The 16196-nt window shown below is 51.6% G+C and overlaps 1 protein-coding gene across 2 annotated transcripts in view; it reads right to left on the reverse strand.

Moving 5' to 3' along the window:
- GCN1 (GCN1 activator of EIF2AK4) overlaps nt 1-16196 on the reverse strand; it is a 58281-nt gene that overhangs the window by 21337 nt on the left and 20748 nt on the right. The window contains exons 16-36 of one of the 2 annotated variants that reach the window (XM_042910974.1): nt 15814-15906; nt 14671-14746; nt 14363-14522; nt 13138-13327; nt 12914-13038; nt 11928-12106; nt 11536-11629; nt 10051-10164; nt 9760-9958; nt 8707-8862; nt 8042-8223; nt 6538-6618; nt 6030-6173; nt 4873-5000; nt 4500-4689; nt 4220-4290; nt 3415-3580; nt 2874-3068; nt 1677-1923; nt 1103-1224; nt 657-771 (exon numbers count right to left, since the gene is read on the reverse strand). In XM_042910974.1, coding sequence (XP_042766908.1) covers nt 657-771; nt 1103-1224; nt 1677-1923; nt 2874-3068; nt 3415-3580; nt 4220-4290; nt 4500-4689; nt 4873-5000; nt 6030-6173; nt 6538-6618; nt 8042-8223; nt 8707-8862; nt 9760-9958; nt 10051-10164; nt 11536-11629; nt 11928-12106; nt 12914-13038; nt 13138-13327; nt 14363-14522; nt 14671-14746; nt 15814-15906 — 3027 coding nt within the window. The remainder of the gene's footprint in view (nt 1-656; nt 772-1102; nt 1225-1676; nt 1924-2873; nt 3069-3414; nt 3581-4219; nt 4291-4499; nt 4690-4872; nt 5001-6029; nt 6174-6537; nt 6619-8041; nt 8224-8706; nt 8863-9759; nt 9959-10050; nt 10165-11535; nt 11630-11927; nt 12107-12913; nt 13039-13137; nt 13328-14362; nt 14523-14670; nt 14747-15813; nt 15907-16196) is intronic. The other variant, XM_042910975.1, reaches the window with a different exon arrangement.

The following is a 16196-nucleotide window of genomic DNA, read 5'->3' on the forward strand; positions in this document are numbered from 1 at the left end:
CTCCAGCAGAGCGAGCACAAAGCTCCTGAGTCCTACTGAGCCACAGGATTCTGGGTGTCATGCAAGGCGGTATAGGGAAAAGAGGAGAGACCAGGATGGGGGAAAACCTGGCTGAGTCCTGGTGGTGGTCTAAGGCCGATTCACCGAATCTCTCTGGCCTAGTTTCTTTATTCACATGTGAAGAAACTCATTTAGATCTGTGATTTTTCAAACTGCAGGGCAAAGCCTGAAGGACTGAGGGGAAGGCCAAAAGAGAGGCCAAGTAGGAAGGCCCCAGATCTTGACCCTGCCCAAACCAGAACAGCTCTGCTTGTATCTGCTTTGCATATTTGGATGCCAGATAAGAGTCTATTTTTAAAAAGGAACTTAAGGGGGAAAAAACTTTAAAGTCACAGAAAGTAGCCACAGACTAATTTTAAGGCTCTGGGATTTCCTCACTGAGGGCAATGGTTCCCGCCAGGGGCCTGTTCTTTGCGTGAAAGCGGACAAATTATTGAAGGACTGAGGCGCATGATGACTCAGAGGGTCTTGGCCTTGCCTGTGGGCTGGGGAGCACACATGCACAGGACAAGACCCCCTAGATGGCTTCCTGGATCCCTGCAAGGGCAGTCTTCAGAAAAGGAAGTTGGACAGAGACATAGAAGGAAGCAGCTTACCAGCTTTGGTCCTCCAGGATTCCTCCTCCAGGGCAGCCAGTAAGGAGGGGAGCACCAGCTTTACCCCGTGAGCACTCAGGTTGCTCATCACAGCCTTGGCACAATCATCTGCAGCCTCAAGGGAGAAGAAAAGGCAATCAGGGGCCTCCTTGCCCAAGCAAGGGTCAAGGCCTGACAGCAGACTGAATGTTCCCCCTGGTGACCAACACTTAATTGGGGTCTCCTGTGTCAGACCCTGTGCCTGGGCCTATAGTCACAGCTGAGAAGGAGTTTCTCACCTCACAGAGCTTCAGCACTTTACTGGGAATCAGAAGAGACCAGTGCCCAAGGTATAGGTGGAGAGGTTCTGGAAGCGGGCCCTTCCACCACCTCTGACCCGTGGCTGAAACTCACAGCCAGCGCCAGGCTGGCTGCCAGTGGGTCTCATATGCAGCCTCAGGACTTACCTCACGCACGTACTGGTTCCCATCCCCGAAGCACAGCAGCAGATGGGGCAGCACATGAACCACGTATGGCTCGAAGAGCTTCCCCAGCATGGTGCAGAGCATCTCGAAGGCAAAGAGGGCTCCTGGGGGAAAGGGTGGGACAGCTGGGAACAGACTGTGCTCTGAAGGCAGCCACAAGATAACCTCCCTGCCACTTCCTCACCCTTTGGACACAATCAAGGCAGCTGTAGGACTAAAGCGGCTGCCCTGTGAGGGAGCAGCACCCTCTGCCTCCCCCAGAACAGGGATATGGCTGAGCAGAAAGAGGGAGAGAACAAGGGAGTGTCTGTCACTTCTTGGCACTAATGCCAGTAAGGCCAATTCTCTCTTGGCTGATGGTCTCTGAGTAAGAAATAAAGTCTAGGCCACATCAGCAAGGACCAGATGGAACGGGTTACACAATCTGCCTCCTCAACAGCGCACACACAAACACCAACTCCTCAGTGAGGAAGGAAAAGCCCGATAGATTCCTTCCTGTGGCAGCTGTGGGAACCGACTTCCCATATTAGGCAGCCCCAAGCTCAGAGACACTCACCCTCTCGCCGGCGGAAGTTCTTCTTATCCTGGATGGCATCGGTCAGCGCAGCCATCATTTCCTGCTGTTTTAGTGACAGGATACCCAGGCCCTTCACCAGCCCTGCCAGCCCATAGGCGGCCCCTTTGCGCTCTGCGTACTTGTCTGACTCCAGCAGCTGCTGCATCAGCCTCTGGATCATCCCTCCTGCGTCCTCTTTGATGGCTGGCACGAGAGGCGGCAAGCAGCTGGCCACAGATTCCTGCACCTACAGGAGGGGCCCACCTAGTCAGCGCCACAGCTCAACTACGGCCGGTTCCTGGGAGTTGCCACAGTCCTACGCAGCATCTCACCACATGATGTCCCCAAAGCCCACCTCAGCCACTGTCTGTCAGACAACACAGGGCATCAGACAAGCAAACAGTGTTATACGCCCATGGATGATGCGGGCTCCCTCAGGGTGCACAGTACATCTGTTAGGCCTGGGCAGGTGAGAGAAACTCCAGGAAGACTAAACCCACTTGCAAAGAATGGTCCAGGGAGAAGTGCATTACGGTGTTCCTTAAAAATGGCCCAAGTTTTCTAACTTGTCAAAGGCACTGGAAATTCAGCTGGGCCTCACAGGGCCAGGCCCAGATTAACTGGTACCAAAAGACATGATCAATTCTGTCTTCTAGCCATAGCTCAATATGCTGTGCTGTCAGAGGCTCGGGCAGGTGAGCGTCTGAATTTCTTTTACCACAATTTTGCAAAGCTACATTTGACGAGAACATTCTGAGTGCTCCAAAATGTAAGTCACTTGGGGGTAGGGAGGGGAACATATATTTTCAGAAAAGAAAACAACAATCCTCACACTATGGCTTGGGAGACTACATAAAAAGGCCCCTGAAATGTGTAAGGAACACACAGAAGGTCAGGGAAAGCTCAGCATAAGGAGTGCTGGGTTTACACTAAGTGCAAAAAATGACTGTTAGTAAATGAGTAGGGAAAAAAATGAAAACACCTAGTATGAAGCCTACTGGAACAAAGTAACTCCCTCTCTAAGGGTGTTCTTGACCATAAACCAGGCTGTCCCGAGACAGAGGATGACTCCTCACTGAGAACTGGCCCTTCTGGACCCTGATGCCCAACTCGCCGCTAGCCCACAGAGGCACATCTATCTACAGTCAGTCCCAGCTCCCCAGCTGGTTTGTGGGCCCCAAGCCAGGAGGCAGGTACCTGCTGGGAGGGGGTAGAGAGGGCAGCGATGAGTTTGGCAACAATGGGCTTCACTTTGGGGTCGCTCTTGTCCAGGTGCTTGGCCAGAGAGCCCATGAGGACCACCACACTCTGCCGCACGGCATCGTAGCTGGCATCATTGGGCGCATTCTTCAGGAACTCCTCAAACACTGGCAGCAGTGAGTTGACGTTCTCCTGGAAAGCCGAGCCCACCCAGAGCCTCAAATTAACCCTACAGGCTGCACCTGGGGATGATGGTCTCTGCCCCAAGGACCAAGACCGAGTCTGGCTCTGGGACCGGCATCCTGACAAGCCAGTCAGCAATGCCAGCAGGTTTCCCAGTTTTCTGGCAGGAATGCAGCGGACTTACAAGAATTTACCTTACAGGGTCTTTTGGGCTCAAAAAAAGAAAAATGAAATCTTGCATGGGGCCAGTGGCCCACCAGGCCTCCTGACACTCAGCCTCCCTGTGTCACCACTGCTTAGCTCTGCCTCCTGCCCTGCCTGCTCCTCACCCCCTCAGCTGGCTGAGATCTTTTACCTTCCCATGAGTGTTGAGGGTCGCAAGGGCTGCATCCAACATGCACTTCCGGACATCTGGGTTTCGGTCGTTGAGAGCATCAGGGACAAAAAACTGAAAGAGGGGCTTCACCTGAGAGCTATCCAAACACTGGGAGAGCTTGTTTAGGGCCAAAGCCAAGCCACACCTAAGAAATAAGGGAGTAGCGTGTCAGGCGGCGAGGGCCAGCCAGGAGCCTCCTCTGTGGTGGAATCTTCCCCGACCTGCCACAAGAAAAGGGAGCTTACAGCAGCTCCCTCTGGGGTGCAGAGCACAGCATGGAGCCCACTGCCCAGTGCTTACCACCAGTCTAGACAATCGTCTCAACAACCCATTTGTCAAATGGAGACCTCCTGCCATCTGCCCAGAGTTTACTTCCCTCCAGGGCGACCCTGGGCACGAACAAGCTCTGCCTCTGTTTCCCCACCTGTGAGTACAATGCCCACCCTACCTCCAGGACAGGCTGCAGGAGGGGAGAGAGGTAAGAGAATCAGAGGTAAAGGCACTTGGAAGTGAACATATTATCCTTTTCAGCTATAGAGCAGTGAGAAGGTCCCCAGGGACCTCTGAGGAAACAGAGGCTTGGAGGAAAGGAGAAACATCCCAAAGTCACTCGGCTAGCCCAGGAGGAGCCAGGACTTGAACTGAGGTCTGACTCAGAGGGAGGTCTTGCCCTTTCCTTCCACTGTCCCGTTATTCCACATTGCCTCCTCTTGGCACCCAACTCACCCAACCTGAGATATCTCAGAAAGCTCTGAGTGGAACAAGATGGCAACGGCCATTATACCTGGCTTCCCACTGATCTGGAGGAGATTCAGAGATAACTCGTCCCAAAGCATCCAGCACTGGGGGCGGCCGCTGCAAAAGACAGGCTGATAAATGTACTGCTGTGCGCTCTCCAGTCAAGCCGGGCAGGCCAGCCGTCAGCTGTGAGGTGGGAGATCAGTCACAGCCACCCTGGGTCACAGTGAGCTCCAAGACTCCTATCTGGAGCAGGTCGGAGGCCGAGCAGAGTCCAACCCACTCTCACACAGCCCAGCCCGCAGCAGGGTGCACAGGCCACTCACATAGAGCTTCTCCTGGTAAATCTCCATGAGCCTGCCCATAACCTCTGCCGCCTGCCGCTGGTACCGTGCCACAGCCTGGGAGAGGGCTTCAGCCCCGGCCTGCCTCACAGCTGCCTCGTGATAGATGACATCATCTATCAGCAAGGAGCAGAGGTCCGGCTGCAGATCTAGGCCCATCGTTGACCAGAGCCTGTAGCAGACCAAACAAAGGCGGGGGCTAGTGAGACAAGGGTTTGCAACATCCACTCTGCCAAACACGACCACCCAGCCCTTCTCTTGCTGTTGGCTGAGCTCTCTGGGTCCAGTTATTTCATAAGGGAAGAGAGGACAGAGCAGGAAAAAAAAACCAAAACAATCTTCCAGTGGCTCTCACCTCTCAGCCAGCTTCTGGATCTCTTCCTCCTTGTCAAACTTGACCACCCAGAGCCTCCGCAGAAGGTTCAGGCCATTCTTCTCGTCGGTATCAGGCGCTGGCAATACCATGTGGAGTTCCATCAGTCCCTGAGAGGGGGTGGGATGGGACAGGTGAGGCCCAACCTTTGACCAGAGCCTCTGAGCTGCCTCTTTACCTCCCTCTAAGGCTGTACTATCCAAGACGTAGCCACCAGCCACACATGGGTCTTCAAAGTTAAATCAATTAAAATTAACTCTAAGTTCCTCAAACAGCTTTCCCTTTGTGAAATGACGGGCATGTGGGGATAGAATCTTTTTTTACCATAAAATTTTAAAACTCTCAGTGTGCAAGACAAACCTCAGAAAAAAAGACATTCCCTTTGTTTTCTTTGAGAAAAATTTTCCACATGGCTATTGTCTTCCACATCTTGCCAAGAACCAGTGAAAACTCAGTCACAGATCAATAGCAAGAGGCAGCAGACTGGCATCAGGAAGCCCTGTCTCATACTCCAAGGGGAACCTTTAGTCTGTGTTCCAAAAGCACCAAGAAAAGCCCAAGTACAAGGTGATGAGTTGAAAAAACAGGGGCACCTGGGTGGCTCAAGTCAGTTAGACATCCAACTCTTGATTTCGGCTCGGGTCATGATCTCACAGTTTGGTTCATGGGTTCCAGCTCCATGTCAGGCTTCAGGCTGGCAGTGCAGAACCTGCTTGGGATTCTCTGTCTCTCTGCCCCTCCCCTGCGTGTACGTGCATGTGCACGCTCTCTCGCTCCCTCTCTCAAAAGTAAATAAAAAACTTAAAAAAAAAAAAAAGGGGAAAAAGAAAAAACAAACTAATCCACTGAGTTTTATCTGTCTATAAAAGTACCAAGATCCACATTCCATTTTAAAAATCTGGTCAAGTCTTCCAAGGTAAAGAAAAAATGGCCAGTGACACACTGACAGCTGCTTTGTTGCTCCCCTTCCTACAATGACCCTGACCCACCCAATGACCTCTTTTCTTTGCCTCCAGGACACCCTGGTGCAGATGTGAGGCATTTCCCATCATTTGAAAGAATGTCCCTCATGCAACTCAAATACTTGCACTGAGAGACAAGGAATACCCCAGCAACCCCAGAAGGGAGTGGGCACGCACCCGGAGCGCGGTGTCCCGCACACTGGCACAAGGAGACTGTAAGGCACAGAGCAGCACATCCACTTCCTCCTGCTCTGCAAAGGCACAGCCATCCTCGCCACTGCTGCTGGCACACAGGGTAGTCAGGGTGTCTGAAGCCAGAACCTAAGGAAAACATTGATGCGCTGGGCTCAGTCCAGCAAATTACTTACTTCTATGGGATCAGGCAGGAGGCCAGGTGATGGGCTGAGGGGCCCACAGAGGGATATGAACTGAAGACACCCACCCCAAAGCCCTCGTGGGTCCAAGCCCCCTGCTCTAGGCCAGGCTAATGGCACAGCCCATCCAGAATATTCAGGCTGGCCATAACTAGTTGAGAATATTCAGGCTGGCACTTTAAAATAGCCTTTTAGCTTGAGTCCAAAAGTGAGGGATAAGAAAGAGAACCAGGATTCAACCCCAAGCACTGGGAACTGAGCTCAGAGTCACAAAATGAGTTGCAGCAATAGCCAACTGAAAAGCAGATCACCTGCAGGCGGGGAGAGCCTGTCCCGATCACCCAAGTCAGAAGGCGCAACATGGCCACACGAGGCAGCAGCTCCGGGCCATTCTAGGAGAGAAACGTAGGGAAGTCAGGATAAGGCTCTGCAACCACACCTAGGAACACAAACGGCAGGTAGCATCCTCTCACCCTCAGGGGAACATTCTGGGTCATACGGCCAACTCCACTGTAGAAACACTGTCAGCTTTACCACTAACTCCATGGGAGCCAACCCCAGTCGGCCACCATCCTCAGGGACTCAAAACAAGTACATTCTGAAACATACTTTAAATTCACAGTACATGAAGTACAGATGGCCCACAAACACAGGGATATTTCACTTTACAAGTAGTAAGGAAATGCAGGATGAAATGGGATACTATTCTTTTACCCACCGTTGGCAAGGTGAATTACCACCTGAAGTTGTGTTAGGTACAGAGACAGAACTCTTGGTGAGGGTCTAGCTCAGAGCACACCACATAATCTGGCAACTCCATGCCCAAGAATGTGTCCTATGGAAATGCTTATGTGGCTGTACAAGGGTCATACATATACAAGGCGGCATACTACAGTGCTGCTCAAAATATAGAAAATATCTATCAACAGGAAGAGTTCATTGAAACATTGGCGCACCTGCAGCACAGAACCCTACACAGCCTGTAAAGCCGCTGGCATTAAAGAAGACTGGAGCATATGGTCATATGAAAGCAGGACAATCAATTTTTGCCTGTGTGGGGCAGTATGTATATATATATGTGTGTGTGTGTGTATATATATATACACATATATATATATTTTTTTGGCTTCTATGTTCTTGGATTTTTTTTTTTTTTTTTTTTTTTTTTACGTTCTTGGAATTTTTAAACACATACATACGTTACTTTGGCACATTTTCAGAACATATGTTAAAAAGGAAACCCTTCAATGAATGAGGTCTAATCTCAAAATCACAAGGAAGTCAAAGGCAGCGTGATCAAAATTATCTTCTGAGTTAGAAAAAAAACTAACAAAACATGGGTGCCTAGGTGGCTCTGTCGATTAAGCATCTGACTCTTGATTTCGGCTTGGATCATGATCTTGCAGTTTGTGGGTTTGAGCCCTGCATCGGGCTCTCTGCTGATGGCATGGAGCCTGCATGGGATTCTTTCTCTCTTCCTCTACCTCTGCTGCTTGCCTGCTCGCACGTTCTCAAAGTAAATAAACATTACAAAAAAAAAAAAAACAAAAAAAAAAAAAACCACACAATAAATTAATAAAAAATCCTTCAACTTCTCCAAGTCAGAAACTCTCAAGAGACCCGTAAGCTTCTTTGAGGCTGTCAGTGCTGCACTAAAGAGAACATTTGGGTTCTCCTCACCAATGGCTGCTGTGGTAGATATATGCACACACTCTACTACCCCACCAGAACCCGTGATAGGCCAGCCAAGTGTGGAGAGCCCCTGCCTCCCTGACCCGCCTCAAGCCAAGGGTAGAGCTGAGCTCCCCTGCCAACCTCATCCACGCGCCCTGGGGGATTGTTAGGTGAGGCCCTCAGTTGGGCATGGATGGTGAGGATCTGAAGAATCTGGGCCATGCGCTCTTCCTCCTCCTCGCTGTGGTGGGGCATCTCAGTCAGCACCATCTTTAGAAACGGGAAGACCAAGGAGAAGGCTGGCGCAGACAGGGGCGCAGCATCTGTGAGAGTAAGCAACAGACACTCTTGCAGGCATCTGCCAAGCTGCCGCCTCAGTTTCCATTCTCCAGGTGAGCAGGCGGAGGGGTGAAGGAGGCTGGAGGCTCCTTCTGATGCCCAGAAGCACAGGATATGATGACAGGGATGAAAGCTGGTAGCCTGGTTCTGCAGCCCATCATGCTCCTACCCCAAACACTGCCCAGTTCCAGGATGAGAAAGGTAAAACACACAGGTAGATTCCAGTGACAAGAAGTAGGTTCCCAAGGCGGGGAGGGGTCACAGTAGCTCACAGAATACCAGGACTCAGAAATTCTCCATCTGGTCCAACCCCCCATTTTTCAGAGGAGGAAATGAAGGCCAAGAAGGAAAGTGACTCGCCCAAGGCCACAGCTGCAGGAAGCCCTGCGGGACATTGAGGCTCACGAACTTGCTGCACCGGCATATACCACCTCGTGCCCGCTGCCCTTACCTGCCCTGTTCCTCACCTGGCTCACCCTTGCCCACCCTGCTGGTGATGGTGTGGCTATGCAGCAGGGTCACCGCCCTCTTCACGGCCACCGACAGCTCTTCCTGGCACCATGACTTATCCAGGGCACACTCTGGCTTCAGCAGGCGTAAAGTCACATGGCTCACCAAAGTGCCTATGTCCAACAGAAGGGACCCAAAGGGAATGACCGATACAAAGACACAGAATCCGGCCTGGGCACAAACCAGGGCCCCCAGGTAGAGGCACGTTATCCCTTAATCCTAGTTCTGCGGTGCCAAACCTAATTTCTCATTTCATGTTAGCACTGGGGGGGGGGGGGGGGGGGGGGGTGTGCATGTAGGCCAGCAGGAGCTGTCCTTCCAACACTAAGAAGTTAAAAGTGTGAGCCCAGAGTTGTTCAGAAAGGGTAAAGCTCTACCCATTTGGAGCTCCCACCTTCCATGTAATAAGCCCAGCCAGCCATTAACAGTTTTGGCAGGCTCCATAAGCACCAACTAACTTTTCCACTCAGAACCGTTCCCAGATTCTAGCCTCACACCCGTAGGAATATACCCTTTAAGCTAGAAAGTCTGCTTAAGGCCATTAACCCACGAGAGTGAGGCCACCATAACACCCAGCCACTACCTGGTCTTTGTATCTCCATAGCTAACAAAAAGCTAAGGGTCACAGAGACCTCTCATCACGGACACGTGGCTGCTCAGGAGCTCTGAGCTGCACTGACCAGCCACGTGGCACCAAACCAACCCCATTGCCACTGAATTTCTGACTGATTAGTTTTAAAATTGTTACAGAAAGACCACACTGATTAGTGTTTAGAAGTCTGTACTCAGAGTGAAGGGACCAACAGACATAAAACAGGAGGGAGGACAGAGGAGGGAGCTCCATGTCGATCCCAAGGATATACAGCTTGGGGTTCCAAGGCTGCTTCCCTATGGAAACAGAAGTCGGTAGCCTAGACCACCATGTGCCTCCCCACAGGCGCTCAGGGGCATCTCCCACCCCCTCCCGAGCTGCCGTGGGCCCCACCCACAGCCAGCAAACAAGAACTAACCCAAAGCCTTGAGCCTAGGGGGCATGACGCAGGCAGCCAAGGACAGGAAAGGGTTCTTGATCCTCGGAGCAGCCAGGGGAGACTTCAGCAAGGGCAGGAAAGAGTCGACCAAAACAGGGATATACTGGGTCAGGCCAGATGGGTTCTTGGCGAGGATGGTGTCCAGCAGGCCCAGCGCTGCCTCCAGCTCACCGTCCAGCTGCAAGCAGAGTTGGCCGAGGAGGCAGGTCAGCAGGGCCTGCTCCGGACAGCAAGGGGCAGGTCTAGCCTATGGTAGCAGCAGCCACTCACCTCCTGCAGCCGCCTCCGGACCTGCGCCTCCTTGTCCAGCTGGGCCTGCAGCATCTCCTTCTGCTTACTGGTCAGCTGCACCTCCTCTTTTATACCTTTCTTCTTCTTTATCTCCTAAAGGCAACGAGCAAACCAATTCCGTCTCCAGGGAACAGACCTCCCTCCCTACCACAGAGTAGGGAGTGAGATCTGTCCCACAATCAGCACCATACCAGCCCAAAGTCTGTGACTTGGGCCCCCAAACCTGCCACGTGGCCTCCCCCACCTCCCACAAAGTCCACAGCCACCTGGTTTCCAAAGGATGGAGACAGCAGTAGAGAAGTAATTTCTTTTTTTTTTTTTTTTAAATTTTTTTTTTTTTTTAACGTTTATTTATTTTTGAGACAGAGAGAGACAGAGCATGAATGGGGGAGGGGCAGAGAGAGAAGGAGGCACAGAACCGGAAGCAGGCTCCAGGCTCTGAGCTGTTAGCACAGAGCCCGACGCGGGGCTCGAACTCACGGACCGCGAGATCGTGACCTGAGCCGAAGTCGGACGCTTAACCGACCAAGCCACCCAGGCGCCCCGAGAAGTAATTTCTTATTGCATTCTCTATTGACAAAGGCAAGAAGAGCCTTTAATATGTTAGAAAAACGAAAACTCCCTCAGTGAGCTGGGAAGGGTATCCTACCCATGCAGCTTCAGATTCTAAACCTTAGCCTCCCTCCCACAGATGCTCTCCCCTAGTATAAGTTGGAGCCTAAAAAAGGCCAAGAAATCACTCATTCATTCAACAAGCATTTATTGAGCACCTCCATTGCGCCAGGCACTGCTCTAGATGCTGGGGATACTGCGGGGAAGAAGGCCAAGTCTCTGCCCTCACGGAGCTCACAATCTAGTGGGCGAAGACAAGCAATGAACATGAACAGGGTGACTTGACAGCGGGATGAAGGTTATAAATGAAGAAATGAAATATGCTGCACAGTAAGCGGGAAGAGGGGTGGGGTCTACTCTGGACTGGGTGGGCAGGGTGGTTGCCTGAGAGGGGGACAAGGGAGACAAGGTGTGGTAAAGGCCCCAGTCTGGTAAAGGGACCTGCTCTGCTGTCAGAATCGGCTCGGTTAACAAGCCGAATACACAATTCCCCAAAAGCTACATAGGGCCAGGCCCTATGCATTCTCTCAGGAGGAAAGACGGGTACCAGCCTCTAGGAGGTGGGGTAACAGGCATGGAATCAAGTCACACCATTTGGTGGGAGGAAGGTAGGAACTGGCCCTCAGCAGAGAGAGAAATTTGTCTTCCTTGAGTTGAGGGGTAGAAAAAGCTAAAGAAAGGGTTAAGTAAAAAGGGTGGTAGGGGGACCCCGGACTGGTGGAGGGGTCAGAAGAGTGTGCCATGGGCATCAGGATGACCCCAAGGAACGGTATACACAAAGCAGGGAAAGTCACCAGCCTGAGGCCACAAAGCTCAGCAGCCACCTCACGTGTAATGCTTCCATGTACTCACCTCCTTGAGCTCCAGCTCAATGATCTGCTCCTTAAAGGAATAAGCTTTGTTCTCTCGCTTCATGTTGGCCTTCTTTATGCTGTCCTGCTGGGCACTGAAACATCAAAGCAGGTGATCAGCCAGCTTCAAAACAGCCACCAGGTCCTCCAGCCTCCCACCAGTAGTGAAACCCCAGCTAGCTTTGAAGTTGTATGCACCAGGAAAGTACCAGAGACTTGAAATGCTCTTGTATCCCAAGCCTAAGCATGTGCCTGGAACAGAGCAGTACTTGTCCAACGAATGGAAAAGTGGTTTAATTGATTCCTTGCAACAACCCTGTAACGGAGGCCTTTCTCTCTTATAGGTAAGAAAACTAAGGCTTGGGGCAACTGAGCCCATGAGTGGGGGCTCACCTCTGGATGATAGACTTGTCATACAGCTCGCCGGCAGGAGTCTGCATAATGGCAAACTCCTCCCGTGTCACCTGGCGCAATGCAGGGTTCTGCACGGAGGCAGTGATGGTGCTGATGAGCTGTGGAAGGACCCGGTCCGGGGACAGGACGGAGAGGGAGCCCATGGCATTCATGGAAGACTGTCAAACACAGACAGGGTCAGGATGCACCAAGACCGGCACTGGACAGGGGTCCTGCCATGCCTAAACACCCTGGCTACCAGCTCTTCTTCTTGCCACGGCCTGCTCTTTCTGAGCATTGCCCCCCCCCCCCCCCCCCCGGCGTAAACAGTAGGAGTGTGTGCCTGCCTTCCCAGGAAGCATTTCCCGCTTGGTCTGGTACCAGCACCCTGACTGGGTGACACACTTCTCTACTCTCAATCTCTGTGGTGCAAGTGAAGCTGCCCCCACCTTTTCCAGAGGTGGGCATATGACACAGCCCAAAAGGACAGGCTCAGAAACAAGCACAGGCCCCAAATCAGGTCAACAAGGGCAGTGAGACCCCATGCCAGTTTAAATGATTGGAAAACACAAGCTTTTCTCACTTGGGCTGATAGGGACAAGCTATAAGCCTGGGAGTGTGTCAGCTGCCCTGCTACCAGGGAGGAAGAGACTGTTGGGGAATGAAGCCCCCATCATGGAGAGCAGAGATGAGACACAGATGGAAGAGACAGAGAGATGGCAGAGAGTAAGAGAGACACCACCTACAGTGTCCTGAAGATAACATCTGAGTCCCCGTAGCCAGCATCGTGCAGAGCCAGTCATATCCTGTGACTCAGCAGTGAGAAGAGGCAGGAAGCTCCCTCTTGTGCTTAAACCATGTTTGCATTTTCTGTCACTTGCAACCCAAGGGTCCAAGGCCACGTTTCACCACACCTGCACCTCTTTCGTTGAATCCTCCCTCTGACACTCTGACGTGAGGCCAGAACTAGTCCATATGCCAATCACCTGGTTCAGGGGACTCTGCATGGTGATCCTAGGGATGATCTGATCCAAGTGCCTGGTAATGAAGGCTTCGAGGTCAATCTTCATCCTGGCAAGGAGCGCTGGCCAGAGTCCAGACTGCACTGCCACTGAAGGGAAGGGGGAGCAATTTGAGGCCTTCTGCCCAGCCTACCCTCATCCTGCCCAGTGGAGTCCCTGCCCCTCCCACACTCGCCCCAGGCACAGACCTAAGGATGGGTGATGAGAGATGATCAGCATCTCCTGGGCCAGCTGTTCAGTGTTGGTAATGTCACCCTCTAGTCCTGGCACCCCAGAGATGACACAAAGAGCCTCCTGCAGGACCCTCGGAGGTACATAGGCCTTGCCTGCCTCAGTCACCTCCCCAGCATCAGTCACCAGAGCCTCTAAAGGTAGCACCTGCAAGGAAACAACTCATCAGCCCCCACTACTCAGCACCCTGTGCAGGCCTGGCACACAAGAGACAAAGATGCCAGGGGCACGGCTGCCTTTCACACATGGTGTTCTCTGGGGTTCCTGCTGGAGTAGAGATATGCCCAGCTCCCTGCATGGGACTTGCAGGCTGTGAGATGTGCCTGGAAGGAGGAAGCACAACTGACCCTGCACCTAAAAAGCCCATGGGGAGAAAGGTGGCCACAGAAATTGGTCCAGGAGACCCAGCCAGAGAGACCACAAGTCTGTCACTGGCCCACATCCCTCAAGCGGGATTAGGGAGGGAGGGACACGGAGTACAAAGAGCACTGAAAAGGGACCTGGTCTTTGGGGTCTACTCTCACTTCTGTCACCCAGTGGTGGGGGATGCTGGGCAAGTCATTTCAGCTGCTGGAACCCTGGACAATTCATATAAAATAAAGATATTTAGCCTGCCTTTTTTTTTTTTTTTTTTTTTTTTTTTTTGAGAGTAAGGGAGAGAGAGGGGGAGAATGCATGAGCAGGGGAAGGGGGCAAAGGGAGAGAAAATCTTAAGTAGGCTCCATGCTCAGTGCAGAGCCCAAGGTGGGGCCTGATCCCACAGCCATGGGATCATGACCTGAGCCGAGATCAAGAGTTGGATGTTAACTGACCAAGCCACCCAAGCGCCCCATAGCCTACCTGCCTTGTAACAGCAGTGTGAAAAAAGCAAAAGAGAGAATGGGTTGCAAATGCTCTAAAAATTATAAAGTGCTTTAAAAAGAAAGTGTTATTCCATTACTCAGTGATAAAAAGATTCAACTACAGGTCACAATTCTGACAAGAAAAGCATCTCTGAAAAGACAAAGAAATTATATGAAATAAGATGTTACCAGAGCTTCAAGGGTAGGGCAGAAGATTCTGGCATCACACAAGTGTCTCAGTGAGAACAGCACAGGAAGAGACCAGCAAACTCCCATGGCATAACTGGGGTGGGCTAAGTGGGTCAGTGAGCCCCAGGTTCTGGACCCCAGCTGCCCTCACCTTGTGAGAACTGAGGACAGCCTTCAGCTCCTCCAGGAGTCCAAATGCCAGCTTAAAGCCCCCGAGAGAGGACAGCAGCTTCCGGACCGTGTGCTGGGCCTGCCTGCGCACACGCCAGGTACGACTCAGGAGCACGGCCACCAGAGCCCGATGGTACTGCCTGCAAGCACAAGGACGTAGCACCCTGGGGAGGGTGGATGTGGGCTCTCCGCAGCCAGCCCTCCCACCCTGCACACACGCTGTTTCTCAGGCTCCTGCCGCGGTCTGCCCCATGTGGCCCGAGGGGAAGGTAAACAGGCCTCACGTACTGAACTTTGTTGCCTGTGAGTCTATGCGGGTGATCAAGGAAAAGTCTCTCTGTCAGATGCAGCACAGTACACAGGGCTAGGAGGGGAGACAAACAGCAGAAGTGTTTTTAAAATACAGAACGCATCCAGAAGGAACTGAAAAGGCCTGGAAAATGAACACCAAAACGTAAATGTGATTATCACTGGATCTGAAGTTCCTTTTTTGCTGACAATGTACACAAGTATTTTGGACTGATTAAAAATATAACGCTTCATTCTAATTAAAAATTACTATGCAGTTCTAAAAAAGAGGGTGAGGACACTCACATACTGAAGTAGAATGATTGCCAAGTCTACATAGCACAATGTGTATGGCAGGCAGGCTACCATTTGTGTAAAAAAAGTGAAGAACTAACACAAAAAGACATTTGCTGGTATAAAGTGTAAAATATCAAGGATACACAGAAGCTAATATAACTGGTTCTCCATGGCCAGGGACACTGGGTGGCCAGAGATCAAAGCAGGGGTATGATTTTCAACATAGGCCCTCTTGGATCTTTTATTTTTGAATTATGTGAGTGTATTTCCTATACAAGAACTAATTTTTTTTTTTAAATCAGGAAGTGACTAACAGTTTCAGCTCGTTTATAATTGGATGTTGTGATTTGTGAATCAAAAGACTTTTCAAATCACTGATTAGCAGCAGACACCCCTAAGGCAACCCAGAATTTTAAACCTACATTTAAAGATCAACTGTTCCTTCTCTGCCGGGAGAGAAACCAGTAGTTTTGTGTCTCCTGGTGGGGGAGTGCAGCCAGCCACACTCCACCATAGTTTCTCAGCTGCCTTGTAATAACACAAGAAAACCTCCGAGACAGCACCAATTACCCAATCAGCTATAATTAAACCTAATACTGCAGCCTCACAACCATTAGCACTCTGTCTCCACAAACTCCCCCATTCCCCAGCCTTCCAAGCCCCACAGGGGTGCATTCATTCCCACGGCGGCTGACGGCCCAGCTGCTGACCACAGCACTCTGGTCCAGTTTTTGCTTAGCTGACTGGTCGAGGCAACAGGCAGTCAGGGAAGGGTCCTCTCTGAAGACCCGCCAGAGAGACTCGGGCCCAACCTCAAGTTCAAGAAAGTCCAACTAAGTCACTCACCATCCTCTGAAGCCATGAGCAGGAATTTCTCAGAAGTGAAAATCTGTTTCTTCTCATCTACAATCAGCTGCCAGAAACCACTCAGTTTGGCCTCTGCAAGAAACAAAAGGTCACTCCATGACATAGCTCACTCCATCTGCCAGGGTTGGTCCCCTCCATCCTGAAGCTGCTGGGGCCAGCTACGTGGACAGACCCTGCTTTGCAGCAGGCAGCAATGCTCCCCCAGCATGGATGGGTCACCCCTAGCCTCACTGCCCACCTCCTCCCCATTCTGAGAACTAACCAGTCCTTCTGGTGTCAATGCCTACATGAAAACCATCTGCTGCCTACAGAGACCCAGGCAAACATATCCCACCTGAAGTCCCACCTACTCCAGCTGCCAA

This window comes from Panthera leo, chromosome D3 (assembly GCF_018350215.1).
Source record: "Panthera leo isolate Ple1 chromosome D3, P.leo_Ple1_pat1.1, whole genome shotgun sequence".
In the NCBI taxonomy this organism is placed as follows: domain Eukaryota; kingdom Metazoa; phylum Chordata; class Mammalia; order Carnivora; family Felidae; genus Panthera; species Panthera leo.